Source organism: Cyprinus carpio, chromosome B5 (assembly GCF_018340385.1).
Source record: "Cyprinus carpio isolate SPL01 chromosome B5, ASM1834038v1, whole genome shotgun sequence".
Classification (NCBI taxonomy): domain Eukaryota; kingdom Metazoa; phylum Chordata; class Actinopteri; order Cypriniformes; family Cyprinidae; genus Cyprinus; species Cyprinus carpio.
Window position 1 is genome coordinate 16,923,443 of NC_056601.1, and position 27,702 is coordinate 16,951,144.

General features: G+C 37.2%; 1 protein-coding gene across 1 annotated transcript in view; it reads left to right on the forward strand.

The window, feature by feature from the left end:
* Positions 1-27,702, forward strand: part of adgrv1 (adhesion G protein-coupled receptor V1) — a 139,956-nt gene that overhangs the window by 85,557 nt on the left and 26,697 nt on the right. The window contains 2 exon segments of the mRNA XM_042724629.1: positions 22,962-23,078; positions 26,145-26,323. Of these exon segments, the coding sequence (XP_042580563.1) occupies positions 22,962-23,078; positions 26,145-26,323 (296 nt within the window).

Here is a 27,702-nt window from a genome sequence, read left to right on the forward strand (position 1 = left end):
CTTGAGTAGTACTATTTCAGTGACTATGAAGACGTAATGTTTTATTGATTTATTGACATATAGTTTTATCCACAGCATCCACCTTCTCAACTGAAAATTAAGAAATGGGGAAAATATTTTGTGTTTTTGTTGTTGTTATAAGTGCCTTGACATGTTATATTTGCTGTATTTCTGAAAGATTTAATTTAAGATTAGGTTTAAAACATGGGACATCAGGAAATGTTCAAATGCATATCATATACAGTCGTGGCCAAAAGTTTTGAGAATTACATAAATATTGGAAATTGGAAAAGTTGCTGCTTAAGTTTTTATAATAGCAATTTGCATATACTCCAGAATGTTATGAAGAGTGATCAGATGTATTGCATAGTCCTTCTTTGCCATGAAAATTAACTTAATCCCAAAAAAACCTTTCCACTGCATTTCATTGCTGTCATTAAAGGACCTGCTGAGATCATAATTTTAGTAATCATCTTGTTAACTCAGGTGAGAATGTTGACGAGCACAAGGCTGGAGATCATTATGTCAGGCTGATTGGGTTAGAATGGCAGACTTGACATGTTAAAAGGAGGGTGATGCTTGAAATCATTGTTCTTCCATTGTTAACCATGGGGACCTGCAAAGAAACTCGTGCAGCCATCATTGCGTTGCATAAAAATGGCTTCACAGGCAAGGATATTGTGGCTCCTAAGACTGCACCTAAATCAACAATTTATAGGTTCATCAAGAACTTCAAGGAAAAAGGTTCAATTCTTGTAAAGAAGGCTTCAGGGCGTCCAAGAAAGTCCAGCAAGCGCCAGGATCGTCTCCTAAAGAGGATTCAGCTGCGGGATCGGAGTGCCACCAGTGCAGAGCTTGCTCAGGAATGGCAGCAGGCAGGTGTGAGCGCATCTGCACGCACAGTGAGGCGAAGACTTTTGGAAGATGGCCTGTTGTCAAGAAGGGCAGCAAAGAAGCCACTTCTCTCCAAAAAAAAACACACATCAGGGACAGATTGATCTTCTGCAGAAAGTATAGTGAATGGACTGCTGAGGACTGGGGCAAAGTCATATTCTCCGATGAAGCCCCTTTCCAATTGTTTGGGGCATCTGGAAAAAGGCTTGTCCGGAGAAGAAAAGGTGATCGCTACCATCAGTCCTGTGTCATGCCAACAGTAAAGCATCCTGACACCATTCATGTGTGGGGTTGCTTCTCATCCAAAGGAGTGGGCTCACTCACAATTCTGCCCAAAAACACAGCCATGAATAAAGAATGGTACCAAAACACCCTCCAACAGCAACTTCTTCCAACAATCCAACAACAGTTTGGTGAAGAACAATGCATTTTCCAGCACGATGGAGCACCGTGCCATAAGGCAAAAGTGATAACTAAGTGGCTCGGGGACCAGAATGTTGAAATTTTGGGTCCATGGCCTGGAAACTCCCCAGATCTTAATCCCATTGAGAACTTGTGGTCAATCCTCAAGAGGCGGGTGGACAAACAAAAACCCACTTATTCTGACAAACTCCAAGAAGTTAATATGAAAGAATGGGTTGCTATCAGTCAGGATTTGGCCCAGAAGTTGATTGAGAGCATGCCCAGTCGAATTGCAGAGGTCCTGAAAAAGAAGGGCCAACACTGCAAATACTCTTTGCATAAATGTCATGTAATTGTCGATAAAAGCCTTTGAAACGTATGAAGTGCTTGTAATTATATTTCAGTACATCACAGAAACAACTGAAACAAAGATCTAAAAGCAGTTTAGCAGCAAACTTTTTGAAAACTAATATTAATGTAATTCTCAAAACTTTTGGCCACGACTGTACACTAGCATTCAAAAGTTTGGGGATAGTACAAAGTGTCTCACAAAGACTGCATTTATTTGGGGAAAACAATTAAGCAGCCATTATTTCAGTCTGAAACAGACATGTTTTGTAACTTTAGAAATGACTTTACTGTCATTTTTTAAATCAGATTATTGCGTCTTTTTCTTTTGACAAAATAAAAATCTTACTGACCTCAAACTTTTGAACGGAAGTGTATGAGCAATTTTGTCAATTCCGAATCTGCTTATAGATTCCGATTCTTTTCAAATCCCAGTTTTGATTCCAATGTGATTAAATAATAATATCAAACATTTATCCTGTGTATCTTGTTTGCAAACCATTTATTGGAGCTGAATACCATGGAACACCAATGGAAGTTGTGGTTCTCTCATGATTCTGAAGAAAAAAACTTTAGACAACTAAACAAAATCACATGTAATTTATGAATTAATGATTAAATGACTCACTCAAGATGTACTTGTTTCATTACTGGATGAATCAGCATTCTTGAATGAATCTCTTGTATGATTCAAAGTCAAATACATTTTAACAGTCCCTTTTCGCCACCTACTGGCATAACAATGTAATCTACAAATCTTCATTTGAAGTGTCAATTTACTTTCAAAATGTGATACTCTATTTTAATCGCTACCATACACATTGTACACACAGTTTATATCTGAACTATAAACTTTTATCCCAGTACTTCTGTGATCTGAATATTTGTCACAGAAATAATGATACTGTGTGGCTGAAAAGACTGTGAAGCTGTTTCATTCATGACAGCTGGTCTCTTTAGGTCAATGGCAGCACGAACGCAGATTTAAATGTTCAATCACACTGGTGTGATCGTATGCTGAACGGATGAACCAAGTGATCACAACATTGATTGTACACGTCAGAGTTTGAGGAATGAAAAAGACTAATTATTGTAGTTTAGAAATAGAATCACATTGGTGTTTGAATCATGTTTGAGATCTTTAACGATCTATTGAATTAAAGTGCTTTGTTATGTTGGTGGTGACACCTCTCTTGCAACATGTTTAGCTACAGTATCACAGATATTACCCTTAGCTTTTTTGGCTTCTGATGGCAAATGTAGCCAAACTTTGGAGCGCTTAGATTAGTGAGCATGGTCCTGGCAGATTGCTAGGTCTGGTCCTCACAGATAAAGAAAAAAAATGCATAGGTATCGATAGGTGGAATCGAAATTTTAATTTGACAATAAGTATCCGATTCTGGAATCCGAACCGATTTTCGATTCCCAATCCTAGTTACACGGTATCTGCTGTTTATAATCATCATGGGGCTGCAGGGCTCCAAACTGCGACTAAAACAGTGGCATTTGCGACCATAAATATTAATTTGCGACTGACGTTTTTGCTGAGGTCGCCACTGGCGACTACCCGCCGAAAGCTCCTCAGGATTTAACCGCTAAAAAAGTTTTCTCAGGCGGATGAACACAACTACACCGAGTGTGGACCTGCCGCGTGTACAACAGCTTTCAGCCGAGATCGGCCCATAGGGGAAAAGCCGTCTGTCAGCCAGAAGTGTTTTGTAGAGTCGGCGCGCCTCTGGCCCATTATCTTCTCACCGATGCCGAGACTGAACCGACAGAGACGCATTTCAGCCAGAATCAGCCCAAGTGTTATTGCTATCTGGGTATATATTTACATGTTATAACTTATATAACTTAAATGTAATGCCTTTTTTTCCTAATTGTTTTGCGATCAAATCTTTTGTTATGTTCACGTATTAAACTGAGATGATGCGCATTAAAGTTTTAGTGGAAAAAGAGAGTTTCAAACAGTCCTCTTCTCTGCCGCACATCAGTGCTGACGCACACAGTCTGATAAACGCAGCTCCGCTGTGCAGAGAGAGAGAAATGACGGAGACGTAAGAAGGGAAAGTGCAGAAAATACAGCGTCTATTTCGTGCACAACTTGAACAAACTAGAACAGGTAAAGCTGTCAGCTGTCTGAATATTGGCAATATCGTTAACAATTCTCATTTATAATAATTACTAATATGGCTTCTTCTAAACAAGATCTTGGTCTGTGTTCTTTTAATGCGTGAACTTCATTATTTGAAGTGCAACTGCCGTCCAGTAATCGCAAAGCAGCTCTGTGCTTTGTAACTTTTAAAAAGTACCAGCTTTAAAATTATTCCGAATTCATAACGAAATTCAAACAATACAGTTTTGGCGCTCCTTAATGCAGCAGGCGCGGTCCCTTTAGCGCCTCAGTTCAAGGGCAAGTGAACCCATTTAATCTTTCTCTTTTCTAATATAGTACATAGTGAACGTGAATTAACATCAAAAGGTAGGCTATTGTAGGAGGAGCCCAAGCTACACTCAGTGGCCAAGTGATGCTTATGCCCCATGATACTGGTACAGATTCTGTGTAATGAACAATTCTTTGTGACTGTAGATTTCAAGCTGGAAAAGACATTTAGTTCCCACTTTAAGTGAACCTTAGTTCCCAGGTCATCTACAAGATGGATTAAAATGCTGATAAAGTCAAGAAAAGATGAGACATAAGCACATGACAGTATGATTGAAATGTAAATAAATAAATAATAATAATCGTAAAATAAATAAAACACGTTTATTCTGTGGCACCTAAAAAAATTATTTGGCTCCTAAGTTTTTTTCTTATAGGAGCCAATGGCTCCTTACTCGAATTTTTTGTTTGGAGCCCTGGGCTGGGAATGGAGACTGGATGCGAATAATAATAAGCATCTTAATGAATACAGTGAGTTTTGGTAATGTTTTAAGTCTTCAAGTGTTTACTCTCAGCTGGTGGTGGGAGCTGCATTTGAGACAGGGAATGTAAATCAATAAGCAGGAAAGTGATGCTTATGGTCTGACTGACGTCAAAAAGTCTGGGAGAGCACAACAATGCCTGTGAGAAAGTCGAGCTAAAGGAAGCAAATTTCTGGACCTCTCAAAACTCCCCTCTGCCCTCTTCCTGTAGTGTTTTAGGTGTGTGTGTTTGCTGCTTCTTACAAACACTGAAATACACACAGAATTATAAATACACACATACATACTTGCACTGCTTAGTTAATCTAAACAGTTTGATGCTCCCATGGTGCAAACAGATTACAAAAGAAGGCAAAAGGAGGTGTTCAAGAGACTAGAGTTCTCCCCCCTAATTAAATTGTACCCATGTCTGTTTATTTGAATGACAAGGAAGGACATGCTTATTCAGATCAACAGCGCTCCTTTCACAAATTCTGCCTCAAACTGGATTGAGGTCTATACTCTGACTCGAGGAGAACATGGCAAATTGGATGCGCAAATTGGATTGGCAGCAAATTGGATTGGCAGCATTTCATTTTCTGCAGAGACACATGCCTGCTGGGTAATTACTACTAAACTTTGGTGCATATTATTACATCCTATGCCATTTGTGTTATGGATATGAATGATGATCCAAATATAAAATGTGAGCATTTCTGCACAATCAGACTTACCAATGACAATTAGTCATTACCTGTGCAATTATAAAACAGGTGAAAAATCACATCCAAGGGCCCAATGTCACTGAGACTTGTGGAAAACAAGAACACCCTGACAACCTTATAGAAACATACTTAAAACCACTCGGAAAAGTCAGGGGGGGGTGATAATGACAAAAAAATGATATCTTGATATTTTCTGGAAATTTAATGATAAAGGTAATTAGACAAAATTTTGCTGAGCACATTATTGTGTTGGTATTTTGGCAGGTTTAGGACCGCCGTGGACAGCTGACTCAAAAAATAAAAAAAACTTTATATACAAACCTAAAATTGCCAGTAGTTGGCAACAAATCACTGAATTGAGTCATTTTAGACTCGGATTCTTTTATGCAGCTGATTGATTCTGTAACTAAAGACAATCATGTTGCTCAGAGATGCAAAACAGGCTTTATTTACAAGTATTTTCTACAGCTGCCCTCAACTAAATATTTTTCTGAATGACTAATAGTCATTCTTTTTAGGCGATTAGTCGACTAATCGCACATTTAAAATAATAAACCATATGTTTCATAATAATGTGCTTTTAATTGCCTATAGCCTATCAGAGCCCAATTGCACACATAAAGCTTGCCACAGTGCAACGCAGAAGTAATTATTATGAATGCTTCTAGGAAGAACAGCAAGAAGTCTGCCTTAACATTATAATATTTCATTGATAAACTAGTGTTTTCTGTATTTTCGGCTGCAGTAACGAAATCAATCACACTGATTCGTCATCTCCACGCCGGGGGGCATGCATGTTTCATATGGATTACATAAGCTGAAAATATTTGATTTCCATTTGAATTGGTTCATTTAAAAGTAGACCTTTCGATTTTTAAAGATTTATTTTTCATGTTTTGAGGCAAACACTGACTTACTCAAGTTCACCGACAGAGAGACGGCAGAAAGCGCACCATGTTTGCTTCCATTATTTTACAAATGAAAATAGAGCTTTTACAGATTCAAAAGATGTATTACTCATATCTGTATGACCAAAAATGACGGAGTATTTTAAGTTCCACTGTCATGCAGTGAACTCGCTACTTCCACACTCTGCACAAACACTTAAATAGAGCACATTTTTCTAGGTTAACATTACATCGAGTGGCCATGTAATGATGCGACTACTTACATGTTTCAGATGATAAGCCACATTTGAGGTCAATGAATGAAATGAACAGTTGTTAATAATCTGTCTGTAATGGTAACATGACTTTGTTTTCCCCTGCAACTAAGCGACTATCAAAATTTTGATTGACCAAGCCTCTTCTCGTCAACTAACAGTTAGTCGGCTATTATGGGGCAGCCCTACTATCTTTGTTGATGAAATACAGCAAAAACAGCAACTTGTGACTAAAATCAATCAAGTCAATATTAGCTGCTTGTTTACTGGACTGTTTTATAAAATCATTATATGTTTTATAAAATCGTTATAGCAATCGTACTGATACTGTTAAAAAGTTTGGGGTCACCTTTATAATGTTAAAAAAATATTTCAATTGAATGCTGTTCTTTTGAACTTTCTAGTCATAAAATAATTGGGGGGGGGTATCATGGTTTCCATTCAAATATTAAGCAGCAAAATAGTTTTTAAAGCTAATATCAAGTTTCAGCAGTAAATTCAGCTTCACCATCACATGAATAAATGACATTTTAAATGATATTAAAATAGAAAATGTTTATTTTAAAATTGTAGCAATATTTTACAGTATTACTGTTTTTACTGTGTTTGTGATTAAACACATTACAACACACACACACACACACACACATTACAAATCCCAAACATTTGAATGGTAGAGTGCATAAAAGGGGCTGCTACATAAAAGGACAAAGAATGACCCATTAACTGTTATAGTGTGTCTCTTTGAAATGCACATTTAAGGTTTCTACATTGAAACTGTTCCTTTAATGAGTGTACTATAAGGCACTTTGGATAAAAAACACAATGTATTCCTCATGCTTTAAGCAGCTGTAATAGCGTTTTAGACTACATGCACTGTAGCTTCGTCTCCACATACCTCTACAGTTAATTCAGTACAAACCACTGCTGTGTAGACTTGTTAATACTTTCTGTTAATTTCATTGGTATTGTATTTATGCAGCTAAAAACTAATTTTAGCTAAAACTTTAACACCATTATTTTGTTGCCTTGCCAGCACTGCTGTTTCCTTCAAGACCTGCAGACCTAGTTATTTTCGACTATTGATGGTGCCTGTGTGAGTTGTAATTTGGTTTTAATGGTGATCTTAACACGAACACAGTTTTGCTCTTGTAGTGTATGCTCTTGTGTTTGCTTTCCATATTGTTTTTACTTGAGATGTTTGAGAGCAAATACTGCATGTTTTGAGATGTCATCATCTGGTATGTAGTTTGATTAGTGTGTGTGCTTAGACTATGTCCTTCTGGAAACTTCGGCCAATGGTTCTTTTCTTTTTCCTAGCACTGGGTTTAGCTACCCAGTGATGACCCCAAATGACCCACAGCAGGCCTTGAACACTTATTTCCTACCAAAAAAAAGCACTGTAAACAGAGGCAGAGAGTTGGACTGACCTTTAGCACAGTTCTAAACAGCATTCATATAGACAGCACACTAATGTAGCCTTTTCGGTCCACAAATAACAAATTATATTTTCAAAAATAAAATAAAAGAATAAAGGTACATATCAGTCATTTATTAACAGGTTACATCGAAGAGCCATGTTATTGCATGTTATAGTCTGATACTATTAATGTACTGTGGTATTTCTATTTTACTTGGTTTGTTTTTAAAGGGGTCATATGATGCTGCTAAAAAGAACATTATTTGGTGTATTTGGTGTAATGCAATGTGTTTATGTGGTTTAATGTTCAAAAAACATTATTGTTTCTCCTCTATGCCCTGCCTTTCTGAAACACGTTGATTTTTACAAAACTCATAAGCGAGCTGTGCTCTGATTCGCCAGCTATCCAGTGCCTTGTGATTGGCCGAATACCTCAAGCTTGTGACGGAAATGTTACACCCCTTACCATACTATGCCGTCTTCCAGCAGGACGAGACTCAGTCCAGCTGTTCTGCTCGTGCACATCCCATCATCAGTTCTCTCTTAGCAGTTTAGTCAATGTACTATTAGGAGCAACTGAATAACTCGGGATATTGGTTTATTTCATGTCAGGGGGAGTGTAAGGCACGTTTATAAACTGAATAGCTTAAGTAATTTGTGGATTAGTGCGTACTAGAGACGCAAACCGTTTTAAACGATTCAGTTAGATTTGGTGAACTGGTTCGACCGGTTCACTAAGATCCGGTTAAATAGAAAGACTTGTTCGCGATCCGGACATCACTAGACGATACAAAACCAATAAAACCTATTACAAACGAGGCATTTGTTGCATCCAGTGGGGACATGATTACTGATTATAATGACTTATAGTGCCTTTTTATGCGTTGCGTTGCATATCGCGCTGCGTAAACATAAAACCATGTCTGCATTTGTGATCTGAGAAACAACAAACAACAAGCCTACTCTACTGCTCAAAACTCACGTTTGAATCATCTTTGGCAAATTATTTAAATATAAAATACGTACTTACAGGCTGTGAGTCAGAAGCGCCAGACTGTCCTTGCAAAGTTTGAACTGCCCAACTTTATAGAAACAGCCGTTGTGCCACAGACGCATTGCAGGCTACTGATTCAGGAAACAGTCCTCATCCTCCATAAAATGCACAGCACACATCTGAATATTTGGGTTGGACTGTTCTGGAACACTGTTGAAATACAACTTAACCACTGATTTCTAGTCCTGTCCTCTTTTGGAAGGTCAAACAAAGTTTCACTTCAACGAAACACAGTGTCTCCACGACATGGCAGCGGCGACAACAGAGAGAATAAAAGTTACGCCTTCTTTCTCTGCATGAACATTTTGGCGGCATCATGCAAATCTTCCCACATAGTGATGTAGAGATTTGGGGGCGTGTTAGAACGAGCCGTTTTAGGGGGGTGTGGCTGACTCTTAACCTTTATAAAGAATATCTCTTTGCATTTGAGACTTTAGTCTTTGCAACTTTGCAGATCTTCTTTATGCACCAAGAGCTTGTAACACTCCAAAGAAAAAGAAAAATTTAAATCGCATCATATGACCCCTTTAAAGAAACTCTTACATAAATCGGCATCATTGCAGGACCTTAAAAGTGTCACGCTCTTATGTGAGCACAAAAAATATATATTACTGTTTATTATCATTGTGGCTGCATAACACTTTTTATTTATTTAAATACACTTTAAAAGTTTGATTCCAGTTAAACAAAAGCAATAATATGGCTTTTAAAAATAGCATGTAAACGCTTTAGTCTGTCTGGAATTCTACCTGTCAAAATCAGACTAACAGACCTTAGTTTATACAACTGTAGCTCAGCTTTGTCCATGTTTACATGTTTACATTGAACTACATTTGACCCTAATGTTGTGCGTTTGCTCAGAGAAACAGAGGTGACACTTGACGTTTCTTGAAAAAGGCTTTTGAAAACTGTACAGTAGCCGCGCAAAAACTGCCAGTTTTGTACTTACAGTGGCTAATTTGCATTTTCTTTCCTAGCAGCTTTATTTATTGGCCATATGCTCCACTTCTTTGTTAGCGTTTAAGTCCTGCCCATCAAACTTAATGCAGTTTAGATTTGGCAGCTGACCAGGACAGTCCTATCAGCACAAGGTCTGTCAGCACGATTCCTGGATAACCTCTGGACTTGGGGAGCCTGCTTGCTCTATTTTTAGATACCTGTGAAGCACGTAGTTTATTTGGCCTGAACTTTGGAGGGTGAGACAGGGCAACGCTTCACTTGATGAGCTGCCTTTTTGTTTGTTTATTGACTTAAAGAATGAAGGTGAGAGCTGGCACATCCAGTCACTCGTGCCCATGTGAAAATGCACTGTATTGCTTTCTAGGTATTGATTTAGAAGCTCAGTTTGAGAATGACTTGTTAAGCCTTGTAGGGATCGACACATATGATGTGCTACATCCAAACTGGAAGTTGACTGGTCTAGTTTTGCATTTCCACACAGTAAAACATGTGTACACAATACAAGGACAGAGCCCAGAGCACCGAAAGAAACAGCCAAAGGCCATTGTGCATGTTCCAGAATAGATAGAGGGACCAGGCTTCTATCAGATTTCCAAGAAGCTTCTGGATGTGCTGTCAGATAAGTGAGGAAGGAAACCATCAACAGCCATTTCATTAAACTTAACGCCTATTTTAGGTTCTTTTGTTAGTGCTCTTTGACTGCATGACTGTGTGCAGTCTGCATGGGGATGTGGCCAAAGCAAACTGTCACCACTCATTATCCTTATGATAAACTGTCTAAATATGAATTTTTACTCTTAGTTATCAATGTAGGAACTGTAAACCACTGGTCTTCCTAGAAGCTGTGTTGTTGCATTGTGGCTGTAGGGGTCACTGTAGCTCAGAACTGTGGGTCAGAACACATTGCTAAAACTGTCCAGTCCTGCAGATTTGCTTTATTCAAAATCAAGAAGATCGGGCCCTTTTTTTCATAGCATTTTTGCAATGCTCTCTTGGCAGATCTTCCAGCCAGTTCTATCAAACATTTACAATTAATCCAGAATGCGGCAGCAAGATTAATTTTTAATGAGCCAAAAAGAATGCACGTCACACCTCTGTTTATCAATTTGCACTGGCTACCAGTAGCTGCTCGCATAAATTTCAAGGCATTAATGTTTGCCTACAAAACCACCACTGGCTCTGCACCCCTTTACCTAAAGTCATTACTTCAGACTTAAAGTATGTGCCCTCTAGAAGCTTGTGTTCTGGAAGTGAATGTCACTTTATTGTGCCATCCCAAAGAGGCACAAAATCACTTTCACTGACTTTTAAATTAAATGTTCCCTCCTGGTGCAACCTCCTCCTTAGCCATCTTCAAGAATCGACTAAGAACACATCTCTTCCATCTTTTTTTGACCCTCTAACTCTAGCACTCTCTAATCTAATTATATTCTTAAAAAATTTTTTTTTTAAAAATTGTCCCTTTTAGACTTGCACTCTATTCATTTACTGCTTGTTTTCTTTAAAAAATACACTAGCTTTTCTAATCTTTTTGTATTCTGTTTGTTTCCTTTTTATTTATTATACAATTAACTAAATCAAAAAATGCTTCTAACACTAGCTTGCTCTATTCTTTCTATTCTATTGTTAGTGCTCTTTGACTGCATGACTGTGTGCAGTCTGCATGGGGATGTGGCCAAAGCAAACTGTCACCACTCATTATCCTTATGATAAACTGTCTAAATATGAATTTTTACTCTTAGTTATCAATGTAGGAACTGTAAACCACTGGTCTTCCTAGAAGCTGTGTTGTTGCATTGTGGCTGTAGGGGTCACTGTAGCTCCATTCGCAAACCAAAGTGATCTACTGCATGGTAAAAGAAAACATGGTAATAAATTCCCCCTACTTAACCCTGGGGTCATGTACCATATGTGTAATCTAATAGAAATGCAAGTAAATATGTATTAAGAGTTCCCCTTTTCACATAAATGTAAATTAATTAGGATATGTGCAAGCAAAAGCTGGAAAAACAACCACACAAAGCAAACTGTAAAGTTGTTATGATATGATGAAGGGCCTCCAGTCGTTGAGCACCAGATGATATTGTGATGGCACAGAGCTGCAAATCCAGCTTTGACACCAAGCAGTACTGTACTGTGATCAGTATGAAGGTAGACTATGATTTTCATATATATATATATATATATATATATATATATATATATATATATATATATATATATATATATATATATATATATAGATATAGATATAGATAGATAGATAGATAGATATAGATATATACTGTATGACTTTGCCAAATTCTTCATTAACAAAATTAGGACCATCAGTGCACCATTTTCCATACCACAATCTGTCAAGCACATCTTACCAGCAAGCATGCACTCGTTTATATCTTTCTCTTCACTCTCTGAGGCAGAAGTCTCTAAACTCATTCTTTCTAATCATCCTACTACCCTATTCCATATTCTTCAAGCCATTTCTCCTGCAGATGTACCTGCACTCAATCACATCATTAACACATCCCTTCACACTGGTGTTTTTCCCTCAGCATTTAGATGGGCTCGTATAACCCCACTACTTACGAAAACCCATCCTTAACCCATGTCTTTTATAGACCAGTTTTCCTTCTTCCTTTCATTGCAAAAAACACTTGAATGAGCTGTGTTCAACCAAGTCTCTGGCTTTCTCACACAGAACAACCTCCTTGACAGCAACAAGTCTGGTTTCAGAAGTGGACATTCAGCCGAGACTGCCTTGCTCTCAGTTGTTGAAGCCCTAATGCTGGGTTCAGACTACACAATATTTTTGTTGGTCACGATAGTCACTGTGTCAGATTAAATGATTTTGACTCTTAAAATCTTGTCGTGTCATGGACAAGAAACATGTCAGACTACACATTGCTTCCTGACCATTCATCGCGTGGCGTCTTTAATGATGCGCATGAGGTCATCAATAAGGCGGAACTATCGACTGACTTCCGAAGAAAAGAGTGTAAACATTGCTGAAGTGCTTCTGCTATCGGATAGGTTCTTCAAGGTGTCTTGGAGAGGTGAGGTGTCCAAGTCGCAACATCTAACTACTGGGGTGCATCAGGGCTCAGTTCTTGGACCACTTCTCTTCACTGTCTACATGGTATTACTAGGTTTTGTCATTCAGAAACATGGCTTTTCATATCACTGCTATGCTGATGACACTCAACTCAACCTTTCATTCCATCCTGATGATCAGACGATAGCTGCTTGCATCTCAGCTTGTCTAACAGACATTTCTTGCTGGATGAAGGACCATCACCTTCAACTCTAGCTTTCCCAATACAGAACTGCTTGTGGTTCCATCAAACCCATCGTTTCATCACAATTTCACCATCCAGTTAGGCACATCAACCATAACTCCTTCAAAAACAGCCAGAAACCTTGGAGTTATGATTGATGATCGGCTGACTTTCTCAGAACACATTGCTAAAACTGTCCAGTCCTGCAGATTTGCTTTATTCAAAATCAAGAAGATCGGGCCCTTTTTTTCATAGCATTTTTGCAATGCTCTCTTGGCAGATCTTCCAGCCAGTTCTATCAAACCTTTACAATTAATCCAGAATGCGGCAGCAAGATTAATTTTTAATGAGCCAAAAAGAATGCACGTCACACCTCTGTTTATCAATTTGCACTGTGCTAACAGTAGCTGCTCGCATAAAATTCAAGGCATTAATGTTTGCCTACAAAACCACCACTGGCTCTGCACCCCTTTACCTAAAGTCATTACTTCAGACTTAAAGTATGTGCCCTCTAGAAGCTTGTGTTCTGCAAGTGAATGTCACTTTATTGTGCCATCCCAAAGAGGCACAAAATCACTTTCACTGACTTTTAAATTAAATGTTCCCTCCTGGTGGAACCTCCTCCTTAGCCATCTTCAAGAATCGGCTAAGAACACATCTCTTCCATCTTTTTTTGACCCTCTAACTCTAGCACTCTCTAATCTAATTATATTCTTAAAAATTTTTTTTTTTTTAAATTGTCCCTTTTAGACTTGCACTCTATTCATTTACTGCTTGTTTTCTTTAAAAAATACACTAGCTTTTCTAATCTTTTTGTATTCTGTTTGTTTCCTTTTTATTTATTATACAATTAACAAAATCAAAAAATGCTTCTAACACTAGCTTGCTCTATTCTTTCTATTCTATCTGTTTTCTTTTGATTTATTATATAATTATAAAAAAAAACCTTGCTACGTGTACTGCATTAAGCTGACTGAGACTTGTTATAACATTTGCATATCATTGCTCTTTTGTTGATTTTGATTGCTTCCATTGTCCTCATTTGTAAGTCGCTTTGGATAATACAGTATATATAAACCTGATAAACCTGAAGGGCATCTCAAAGTGAGATTCTCATGAGCTATAATATTTTGAAGTGTGTGTGTGTGTGTGTGTGTGTGTGTGTGTGTGTGTGTGTGTGTGTGTGTGTGTGTGTGTGTGTGTGTGTGTGTGTGTGTGTGTGTGTGTGTGTGTGTGTGTGTGTGTGCTGTGTTTCTCTGCTTGTTAAGTCACTGTTTGTCTCAAGGTAAGTTATATAACCATTAAAAAATTAAGTGCTCCTCAATTAATCTTTTGTTAATGATGCGTCAATCATTATTCTTCAATAAAAGTTATTTTAGAGGATTGGGGTCGCATAAACAGTACTGAATATACTGAATGACTTTTTTTTTTCATTTTCATTTTTTGTGCCATTATTGTTATTCTGAAGGTCTGTTTATGACTGTGTTCCCATGGTCACTTTTATTTTGGCTGGATGGCATGTCCGCTTTGACCCGAAACGTGTCAGCATGATAGCCAACACTGAGGGCAGCTCTTCTGTTTACTTCAGTCTGGCATGAGATGAACGACAGCATGTGTTGTTTTGAGGAGGAGAGCAGTAACATTATCAGGTAGCTAGGAGATTTTTGTGACAACAGCAACACAGTGTCTATAAGTTTAGAAGTGAAGGACTAAAGCTTGTTTGCTTTTATCATGCTCAGACACTTCAAGGAGATTTCACTAAGAATGATAAAGTAGGCTTTGAAGTCACTGCTGCTATGTTATTCAGCTAAAGCTGGCTTTAAGAGGATGATTGAAGTTGCTGTCACCACTTTTCAAAGTAATTTAAACATGTAGGTCTTTAGTAACCTTTCAGTGTTATATTATTATTTCTTCGTGGCATGTCTTTATTAAATTTACAGTGGAGCTGAAAGTTGTTAGGCCTTGTAAGTCTCCTTTAAAAAAGTTTGAAATTCATTGCATTAAATACAAAATATCAAACCAAATAGCATCTGTGAACTATGTCAATTATGCTAGAGCTTTTCTGTGACTTTTAACCACCTGGTACAAAGATCATTTTAAGTGTAAAGTTCACACCAGTGTTCACACTTGCATGGCTGACACCACTGCCGTCGGTGTATGAATGAGGTAGTGAATGGGTGAATGTGAGGCAACTTGTAAAGCGCTTTGGATGGCCATGGGTCTGTTGAAAGTGCTATATAAATGCAGTCCATTTACCATAGTTTATCAAATTAATTATATAATGCCTGGTTTCATAGACAGGGTTTATGTTAAGCCAGGATTAGGCCATACTTCAATTAGGACATTTAAGTAGAGTTTATAAACATGCCTTAGATCAACATCTACAACATCTAAGGCATGCAAAGACAATGAAACTGACATATTTTAAGATCAGTCAGTGCAAGTTTCTTTCAGTTAAAACAGCGCAGACTTGCATTTTAGTCTGGGACTAGGCTCAACCCTTGACTTTGAAACTGGGGGTATATGTATTATTATTAAGACCATTAAAAAAGTGAAATGTGTGCTTGTGCTGTCTTTAAAATAAACTCCACTTGGTTTGATATTTTGTTATACAATGCAATGATGTTTACAAAGTGTGCCTTGGGTCGTTCAAAGATATATTTTTACAGAAATTAATACTTTTTTCAGCAAGGATGAAATAATTTGATGAAAAATTACACATTTGTAATGTTAGAAAAGATTCCTGTTTCAAACAGGAACGGGGGGGATAAGCAGAGTTTCCACAAAAATCAGACTCTAAAGACTGGAGTAATGGCTGCTAAAAATTCAGCTTTGCCATCACAGGAATGAATTACCTCATAAAATATATTAAAACAGAAAACAGTTATTTAAAATTGTAATAATATTTTTACTGTGTTTTTGATCAAATAAATGCAGCCTGGGTGTCCATAAGTAAACTATTTTAAAAAGCATTACAAAAATCTTAACAACCCCAAACTTTTCAACAGTAATGTAACCATATTCTCCGTTACTGTATTGTTATATACATGTGTTGTGAAGTATTAACAGTGTCACACTCTGTAAATGTGTCTTCTGTTTGTCATAGTAGCAGTGCAGTGCAAATTCAAATTTGTTTTTATGCCATGCTTCGATTAAAAAAAACTGACTGCGTATGTCATCAAAAAACAATAGACTTCCAAGTCCCTGCTGAAAGCAAGCTTGCATAAGGGGTTGAAATGTAATCATGAACAAAAGAAAAAAGGGGCCAGGTCATCCGGACTACAGCCAAGGGTGCAATAATGTCCCACTGAACGTCAATGGTCAGTGTGTATGTGTGTATTTGTTAGTCTGAGCACTGAAAGAGTGTTTGTAAGTCAAACATCTAGTGGGAGTTATATGTTTCATAACAAAATAACCTGCATAAACATGAGCACTGGAGAAACTGGACCAAATGTTAATTGTGAGAACGTATACATGTTGTGATTGCTTAAGATCATTTGACATTAGTTGTCTTTTTCAATTAACACAAATGTTTAATTAGCTTAACTTTCGTAATTAGAATATTTGAACTACACTGAGAATATTTTGTTTTATCATTTATAGCTCTTTTTTTAGGTTCAATAGGGATCTGAGATCTAAAACTGCAGAAATAATTAAACATTTAAAAGGATTTTTCATCATCTCACATAAACAACTTTTTCTTTTCCAAGCTCTTGACAAGTTTCCTTCTGAAACCAGATTGCGAAAATGAATTTAGAAGGATATAGAAGATAAAGACTTCCTTATGAACAGCCGCCCGCACATCAGTATTTTTTCATGAGTCACACGCAGGTGCTGCCTTCCCACACTGACCCACTAATCACGTCCCACAGCTATTTCACCTTTTCTTTAGGAGTCCCATATTCACGTAGTGTGTGCCTGAGGCACTCATCCGCAACCACTTTGGTTGATGAAAGTCTGTGGAAAAAATAAAAGAAATCCCATCAGACCTGACAGTTTGGGGAAAGCCCTGTCATGAGCAACGAGGGATATTGCCAGATGAGAAGGAAGGCAGAAAGAAGAAATTAAAGCAGAGATGAATGTTTGTGAGAAATTTGTGCCTTTGGCTTCCACTGAACAAAAGTGGCTGAGGAAACACCCACGATGCTGCTGAGTCTGGAACCAGCTAGTTCAGACCGGTAGCTGTTAGAGGAGGGGGTGGGATAGGAAGTGGGGGGAGAAAATAAAAGAAAAAGGGCAATTGAGAACCGGGATGGTGTTATGAATGACACATTGAAGATTCGGACCGTCTGGTTGACGTGACTCCTCTCTCACGCTCTGCTGGTGATGTAATCTTTTTGGCCAGGGCTATTATTAGCGCCCTGTGCCAAGTCAACATCAGCAGCAGATTGAGCCTCTGAGATGTTCTGATGATGATTCAAATTGCCACATTCTCTTATTTCTGGAGATCCAGATTAGGGTAATAGTGTGCTTATTATTTTAAAATGTTTACATTTTTTTTTTTAAATATGTTTAAAAATGTAAGTGTTTGTGTGTTCACTATTAATTCATTCATTTATTTGTTCATTTGTTTTATTTATTTATTCATTCATTCATTTTCAGTTCAAATTCACAGAAATTACTGAGAGTGTATGTTTTACAGTGACAAAATATAAAGAAATACTGTAACTGTCCTTTGATATAATGTTTTAAATATTTATTTAAACGGACATATTTTTCTGGCACATGAATAAACAAATTCTGAATTAATTATATCAATTGAATTAAAACAAATAACTTGAGACATATATTTACACTAAATAAGAAAATATTAAAAACACCAGATTATTATTCTGGTGATGTTGCTCTGGTGTAAAGCAGTGCAATTCAGGTTGAGCTTAAGAGAGTAATGCAACTTTTTGCCATGTAAAAAAAAAAAAAAAAAAAAAAAAAAAAAAAAACAACGGTAACAAAATGTTACTTTTTTTTGTTAGTGCAGTCATAACAATTTAACTCACACTAGTATAGTATATGGAAACATAGTCCTCAGAGAAGATGCCAAAAAACATCATCTATCATGCAGTGGAGCTGAGATTGATTTATTCCTCAAAACAGCAACTAATACCACACCTTGAGCCAAATATATATCTTGCTTGTTGCTTGATGACTAACACGTATGCATCCTCCAGACAGGAAACAGCCTAGCCAGCTCTCCCTTCTGAGGGGGAAGGCAGATGGATCCCTGCAATTTTTCCCTTCACATCAACCTACATGTACAAATTTCCATCAGCTGGCGATGATAGTCATTTGAGTGATGAGATAATGTACATCATTGTGCCGTTCTAGCTGTTATTTTCACACGTGATTGTCTTACACAGTACATATGCCCACAGGGCTGGTACTGAGGTTTACCTGTCTGACTGATGTGTGTGGAAATTAGCTCGAGGCCACAGACTGCTTGACTCCTTTATAGTCGGCTCTGGAAAAGGGGGGAGGTGCATCTGTGACTAACACAGTATCTATATATAGTAACACATTTAAAGGCACACCAATGGAGTACAGGACTGGAGTGGCTCTGAGTGCAGCAGACTGCACAAAAATACACTGCAGAGATTATTGCATTTACCTGCTTCTCAGGAATCCTTATAAAATAATTATATATAAAAAAGAGATATTTGTGCTCATTGGAAATATGAACTTTGTAGTGTACATAATCCACTTGCACATATTATATGTTTTAGTAAAGTTTTTTATTTTATTTTTTATGATCATGGAAGCACAGAAGCACATCCAATAATACTTATATTGAGCTTGGAAAAGCTATTTTTAAGCTCAATATGTATACTGCTGCAAGAGTGAATTCATTTTAACTTCGATCAGGTACTCTCTCCAGATATTATGTCTTACAAATCGGCATCTGACACTTGAGACGGAGTCAACAAGTTTATCGTCATTCACACTGTAGTGACATGTGGTCAATTCGCTGCCAACTTGTGTGATGGGACGTCTGAATGGTTATAGAGCGATGTTTGACAGAAGCAAATTAAATGCTTTGTGGCTGCCCAGAGAAATTATGAGTGATTTACCCTACTTTTTTTATTTATTTTTTTCTTGTAAGATAAAATAAAACCACTTTTATAACATTGAGACCACAAGAAAATGAAGTCGTGATCATGAAAGAGTTTTGTATTTGGAATTATGTAGAAGATGTCTCAAGGCCAATAATATACATAAAGCAGACAAGTCATTCACAGAGTCACTGGTGTTGTTTTATATTGATTTGTCCTTCAATAAATGCTTTTTAACCAAAGAAGCTTAGTGCACATGTTGAAGTAGCTTTTACGTTGCAACTCCTGGCTGGGCTGTCATTCTCACTTCAACATGCATTGGTACCGAGTCTGTCAGTCAAGACATAATGTTTTTAATGCATGGTGTGTGACTGTTTTAAGCTCAGTGTCTTCCTCCAGGTAGAGTACGTAACTGTGGAGGCTCCAAGCTGTGAATTAGCTGCAAAAAATGTTGTTTACATTTGAATTCCCAGCCGCTTTCTTACCATGGCAACTTTAATGTTTGAATGTTTGAATATTTGAATATTTAGTTTCAATTATTTAAACTGGTAGCATGATGAAACAAGTGCAAAAACAAATACATTTAATTTATATAATTTTTTACAATTCTTTTTAAAATCTCTGCAAAAAAACATTTAAACACCCTTTAAAAATGATACATTTATCTGAATGTAACTGTATATCTAGATATTAAGATTTTTGCTTTCCAGATCATTTACATTTGAATCTAGATGTATTTTTTGTCTTGTTCCATAGATGTTGGTAGATAAATTGTACATAATCACACATTATACATCCATCATAAAACCAAACAAGGAAGCAAACCAAACAAACCACAATTGAGAATGTCTGTCTTCTTGGGCATTAATTCACATAAGACAGTGGCGTTGTAGGACTGTCTGGCACTAATCCTGCATTGTCATTAGAAAGCTGATAATACTGTGAGTGACTCATCAGTCTCTATAAAAACAGCCCTGACACAGCCCTGTTTCTTTGCCTTATTGGGAACCAACTGACCTTAGAGAGAAAAAATAATGTGTCATTCAGTCCTTGACCTGACATAGTACTTAATATTAAAATCTGCTTTCTTTGTCATAAAACATATATATATATATATATATATATATATATATATATATATGTGTGTGTATGTGTGTGTGTGTGTGTGTGTGTTAGATTGTGTTTTGTTAGATTGTGTTTTGTTACATTGACAGATTTAACACTTTCCCATAAACCTCATTTTCTAACATCCATGTTTTTTCACTGCTTCTTTATTATAAATGTACCAGTAAGTCAAGGTGTGAATTAAATAGATTACAAAGGCTATGAACAGGTGTGGGTTTTATTTTTAACTTATGATGAAATAAGCTCATGAACTGTCCTTTACGCATGTACTGTTTGCACCCATATTGTTTATGGTACAGCGCAGTGCAGTACATCCGTCCTATAAACACAACGCATATCAGATTGTATGGTCTATTTTCTGCCACTCCCTGGTATGGGTTTGAGTGATTGCACTGAAAGGATAAGCAGATCTATATTATCAAGTGCATCTGGTCTTGAGGGCTGTCTCCAGGCCAGACAGGTCCCAGACACAGAGTCCTCTGATCTCCACTGTGGCTCTCTATCACCCTTCTCCAATCTCAAGCCCCTGAATGAACCGCTGTCCCCTAACCAGTTTTGGTTATGTCATCAGAGGCCATGCGTTTCACATGACAGGGGTGCTGATGTCTTATTAATCAGGAACTGTTAAGCCAGAGCCATGTTGCCTTTATTTATACACGTTTCAGCAGGATAAATGGTCGACTAGTAATATAAAGCCCGTTGTGGATTGATGTATGAACTGAATGGGTTGTTCATGATGAACTGAGTTAGCTGCTACTTTTAGCTTCAGGAGTCTTTCTGGATGTCTCTTTTGTTACAAAAGGCAGCTGGATCAATTGTGGAGCAGAGAAACATCCAGAAAGGTTTTTAGAGGAGGGGGATGGCGCCCCTGCCATCAGCAGCTAATGTTACGGATGTGATCGTCTGAGTGGGTGTGTGTGAGCAGATCATATTGAATGGGAACCCGATCGCATCTCCTCCCTGTTTACTCACCCGGGTGTGTGCCCCAGGGACGACTGGGGCGACTGTAATGAGTTTCTAGTTTGAATGTGATTGAGTATTTTTACTGTGACACAGAAGAAGTGTTGTAGGAAAAAAATAAGACTTTGCTAAACCCTGCCAATCCCAGTAACTGTTTCCATACATACATTTTTTTAAGGCTATGAAGGATATGTGTGTCTAAATAGAGAATATATATATATATATATAGTAATTTTATATGACCCATTTTGTACATTTTTAACTAATTCAAAATAATTTCTCTATTTAGACACACATGTCCACACGTAAAAAAATCAAGTTATGTGATCAAGTTAATGTGTCCTTGCTGAAGAAAAAATATTATTTCTTTCAAAAAATAGAAAAGCATAATAACCCCAAATATTTGATGTTTGCACAGGCTCATTTTCTTATGAAAATCTCCTTATTCCTGTTCAGTAGTAAATGTAAATATCACACAGGCCCCAAAAGGATTTGTATTAACCTCAAAAATAACCCTTAATATTGTAAAATGTATAACTAAAATGATGACAGACTATGAATGAATATGTTTGAGCGAAAAAGTCTTTGTCTGAGTTTTGTTTATGAGATTATTCCATGACCCTGCTAACTAACACACATACAGTACTGAGCTTTTTGTTTTTTTTGGCAGCATTACCACATTTCCACGCCAGAATCACGCTTCCCAGCATGTACCTGATGGACACTGCACATTGCAGACGTCCCTGTCCTCTTTTCCTTCCTGCGCTGACACCTCCCTCTCACACCACTCGCTGTCCTCTTGACTTTTATCCCAACAGTACCTCATTTAATGTCATCCTGTATATAATGACTCCACATTTCCCTTCACTCAGCAGCCAGGATGGGTTTTCCACAGGCACAGTTTCCCCTTAATTTGGGTTTCCCAACAGGGACAAAAACATGTTGTTTGTATTGAAAGGGTCACAGTATTCATGGACTGGACCGTTACTTCCACATGCCAGTTTTTTTGTTTTTTTGTTTGTTTTTGTTTTTCATTTTATGTCCACAAATACAGTCCTAAGAGGTCACAGACAAGGTGAAACTACCCAGTTGTTTTTGTTTGAAAAGTTTTGCACTGCTCCTGAAGTGTACTTTGGCCCTTGGACTTGGATTATATCTTGTCAGCTGTCAGAATATGTAATCATGCATAATATATACTGTATATCATGTGTCCAAATGTCTTCATTTCAGAAATTAAAATTTTGGAAAAAAGCAAGATTTAAAGAAAATATAATGTAATATGTATGTAAAATTGTTATTTTTGAAATTAAAATGTTACAATTTACAATGAAGCTATCTGCTTAAACACTCAGTACACACACACACACACACACACACACACACACACACACACACACACACACACAATGATTTCTCAGCTGATACTCTTTTGGCTGTCCATTCTGCAGTGTGATGTAACAGTCCTCTAGACACCCGGTCAAGACCTGGCAGTGTCAGCTCTTCAAATATTTATCAAAAATATTATAAGTTTAAATGATTTAGGAACAGTCGTAGACATTTGAGATGCTCTTTTGGGACTCAGTGATAGAACTGAATGCTGAGAGTCATCTTAATGTGTGATTTCTGCTGAGTTCATGAGGACTCCAGGACCTCTGCTGATGTATCTGTCATTCTGTGTTTCTCAGATTTGTTTCCTGGTGTCTGCCTTCCGTGGACGCATGTTCTCAGAGGACAGTTGTGCTGCTCTTGGCCTCTTCTTCCATTACTTTCACCTCAGCCAGTTCAGCTGGATGCTCATACAGGTAATCCTTACCTTTTTAAAGACACAGTTCACTCAAAAATGAAAGATATGTTAAAATCCTATTTCATACCTACCTCTTTTGGAGCACAAAAGAAGATATTTTGAAGAATGTTGGTCACCAAACAGTTGCTGGTAGTCATTGACCTCCATAGTATGGAAAACAAATACTATGGTCAGTGGATAACAGCAACTGTTTGGTTATTCACATTCTTCAAAATAGCTTCTTTCATGTTTAACAGAAGAAAGCAATTCATATAGGTTTGGAACAACATGAGGGTGAGTAAATAATGACCAAAACTTTTATTTTGGGGTGAGCTATCCCTTTAAGCAATTGAAAGCGATATCAGGAATTTTTCAGAAGAAAGGTTTTGCTACAGGGCAGTTGAAGGTGTGGCATAAACTTTCATTTGAACAATAAGCTTACTTACGCAAAAGGTAAAAAAGAAATTTCACAATATTTCGTCAGTCACACACCTTCATTGTGACTGTTTAGTACATAGGGTTTGGTATATCTTACCTTCAGATAATAGACTGTCTGTAAAAGTTTTACCCTCAAGAAATTCCAGAAGTTAATCTGAAACCTAGTTTCTTGGTTTTACTTTTTCTCTCTGATGCGTATTTGTAAGTATGATTAGGGCATAATCTCAAAAGAGCTTTTGAGATTTCAACAAATATCAAAGACCTTTGGTTTTGAATTGTTGCTGAAGATAAATATCACACCATGAACAGGAAGTTTGTATCAGAAGGTTGCCTTACTAAGACAAGAATCTTTTTGTAGGGTGCATGTGTGTGTGTGGTCCCTGGGATCATATGTCCCCACAAGGATAGTAATACCTGAAACTGTTGACATTTTGACAATTTTTTTAATGCAAACATGCATAATGTTTTTCCTCTTGGTTAAATAGAGTCTTGTTCGTCATAATGTTTTATCATCATATCTTTTCATTGTTGGCTTAGGAATACGCATGATTCATACACTTAGTTCAATCCGTTTGAAAACACATGATTTACCTTACGTGCTGCTTGACATGTTTCAGCTACAGTACGTGTGATTCTTCTAGTGGAGATTTTGCAGGCAGTTGTGCTAGCACGCCTATAGTAGCTGCTCAGACAACTTTCTAAAATCCATCCTATAAATCTAGCTGGACCTGTACCCTTTTGCCTTCTCCTTTTCTTTGTATGGTAATCCCTTCTAAGCACAGAAACCTGTCTCTGGAAGTCAGCTCACTCTGGCTATGAAGGTTGTCTTGTTCCCCGAAAGCAAAAACAGGATTTGGCCCTAACATGCTTAATGAAATGAAAAAAGAACATGACTTTTAATCCCTCAAAGACCCACACAGAACACAAAAATCTGGGTTCATTTTGCATTGAATTTCTCCCTTTAGTTTGAAAAGACATAGAACTGAGCACTGACCCTGGAGGAACCTCACACCTAAATTGAACTTCCTGAAACCAAAGGCAGTTTTGCTCGCGTAGTGGGATTATCTTGTTTTCCTAAATGATGCTGAAAAACACCAGGGGCTCAGCTGTTTACATAGAGCATGTAATCTCTATTGGCACTTGAAACACTTGTTTTGAAAGATTATGCAAGAGAACATGAAATAAACTAACTGGCTAATTACAAAAATAGGTTTTAGGATTCTGGAGCCTTGAGTTGTGGAAGGACCAAAGTGTAAAGGCCGGTATTTTTATGTAAGTGTGTTGATGTGCAGAAGTGGTTGTGAGTTTATGAAAACACACATGGAATAAATCACACAAAAGTTGTGTTTGGTAGAAAAGGTAAATCATGATTCAGACTGGAAAGTATTTGTATCCTGCAGAGAATGATCTGAACATGTGCTTGTCTTTATTTTAAAACAGTCTCAAAACAGCTGTCAAAACAGCCTGTAATAAACCTTTGCGTAACTTAAGTGATGTGATAATTACGTGTGACATAATTGTTTTGTTTGCACTTTTCTCATTACTTAATTACTTTGAGCCATATTTCATTATAAAAAGCTGAATCTTATTTAGTAACCACACAATCCAGTTTAACTAGAAGGTAAATGCAAGTTTTCCAGATGATGATAGTCTGCATCATCTACAATCTAGAACTCGGAACAGACCTGCATGATGTGGAATTGCATAGTACAAATTGCGTTCACCACAGATTCCGTTGATGCGCTGGTACCTGATTTGCACAAACCCTTAAGACAATCTGGGGCTAAAACTATGTGAGTTATGTCTTTGTTTGTTCAAGACTGGAATACACTACACATATTTTAATAATCAAACAGATTTTAAAACACTACACATCAGATGGCAACTGCTGTTAAGTCCTTCAGACTGCAAATCTGGGCAAATGTAATGTATTGTATTCTAGCCTTCAATGGAAATAGTACAGATGTCCCACGCCTACTTTAAAAGGGTTCTGAAAGAAATACAATTTCTCAATGAAAACTATTGATCTAAGAGTTCTTTCCTATGCACTGGCACTCATGTTTCAGTCTGTGCTAAAATAGCCATTCAAAAGATCCCAGAGACTCCCTATACTGGCACGGTTAAAGCGCCAGATCAATGGAAGTTGCGAGACAGGGCAATCTCAGTGGCGGGGTGCCAACCTCTTCCATAATTACAAAGAGGCTGGAGAGGGATCGCAAAGAGTTTTGACACCTAAAAGCTAATACTTCATCCTGCCAGCTTCTCTTTTCTCTTCATCTCTAATTCAAGTTCCCAGCACAGCAAAACAGAGTTGCTGCAGTTCCTATCCATTTATGGAGCTAATACTGATGGAAGTAGGTGCCACATCAGGAAATGATTTTGATGTTGATGTTAAAGTCGCACTTGAAGTACCTCATCCCCAAAAGTAAAACAGGCTAACTGAATGCATAGACCAAGAAAGTATTAGTTCTTGATAGCAGTAATATATGAGGTCATGTAACCAACAGATGTCCATTTGGTAGTTGGTTCTTGGTGTCTAGTCTTGTCAAAACATTAATCAGCTATCCTTTTTTATGAATCTGGTTTGTTTATAAACCAGTACTGTTTCCATTTATTTATTTAGTAACATTTGTGTTGTCTTTCCCAGGCCATAAACTTCTGGCAGATATTGGTGATGAATGATGAGCACACAGAGAGACGCTATCTTCTCTACTTCCTGCTCAGCTGGGGACTTCCTGCTCTGGTCATCATCATTCTGGTTGTAGTCCTGCTGGGAGGCTTTGGATGGAGCATTCATAGTGTGTATGGCCTGGTGCAAGGAGATCTGTGAGTTCATGAATATGTGCTCTCTCTCACACACAGACACATACACACACACACACACGCTACATTTGCTTAACCAAATGGGGATATAATGAACAACTAAATGTTCACATGTAAATGCTCACATTTTGGTGCTGTTTTTTTGGCTCATAGTTACTCATTTCCTGTGTTCATGTATTGTAAGCAATTTTCTGTCTCATATACACTCTCTTCTTTGCCCCGTTTACATTGATTGTGTGTGGTCGGGGTCTGTTATTTGTAAGTCGGGAAGAGCTGCTATTTTTAGCTCTTCTGTGTTTATGAGGTTACAAGCTGTGACTGTGCATAGGTTCAGTTTCCCCTCAGTCAAGCCTGTAGTGATAACAGAGGACTACAGACACTCCTCTCCACCCTGTGTCTCAAAGCAGCTCTTAGCAAGTAAACTCCCAGTTGACTCATGAAAGCCAAACATCTCTCTCTCTCCAAGAAAAAACAAATGATGTCACCTCACCTCACAAGCCACTGCAGTTCTCGCCTTTTCCCGTACCATAAGGCTTCAGAGGCCTGGGAGGAGTCAAATGCTTGTAGAAATAGAAGCACATTAGTTTAAATGTCAGATTTTAACACACGTGATTTAGCATTACAAGGTTTCTGAAAGGGTCATATTATGAAGAATCAACTTTTCTACTTCCTTTTTAGAAATAATATAATTTGTTGTTCTATATAAAAGAACTTTATTTTCATGTGTTTACTTCCACATATCAATTAGCTTTTATTTTTATGTTTTCCATTTTTATTTTAGTGTAAGTCATTTTATGTGCTTTTGTAATAATAATAATAATTATTATTATTATTCCTTTTTTTTCTTTTTTTTCACCTTTTTAATTACTAAAAACCATATTATAAAAAAAATAATTAATAAAAAAAAATAAATAAAATTTTATAAAAATTAAATGTATTTATATTCTACGTTTGTTGACAAGGCAACATTTCTAATTTTCATTTATTTATTTTATATTTATTTAGGCTATATTTCAATTAGCTAAAAAGACGTTTTATACTTTAATAGATTATTTAACAATAACAATACTGGAGAAAAACAATTATTTAAAAAAAAAATACTTATTCTGGTGCAAGAATCCATTGCTAACAATATAAGTGGAATGATTAAATGAGAATAAAATTATACAGACTGTAACATTTGTAAGGCCCTGTTCAAAAAGAATGTTTTTGCAATCTGTGTACTTTTTTTTTTTTTTTTCTATGTAATTATGCACTGGATAGACGTGTTTGACTTGTGTTCGTGTCTCTAGTCTTTTACAACATTTATCGCGTGACATGTTCTAAGTCTAGATAAAATTCCTGATAATCCTTTAACTAAGAACTGAAAAGCAGTGTAACTA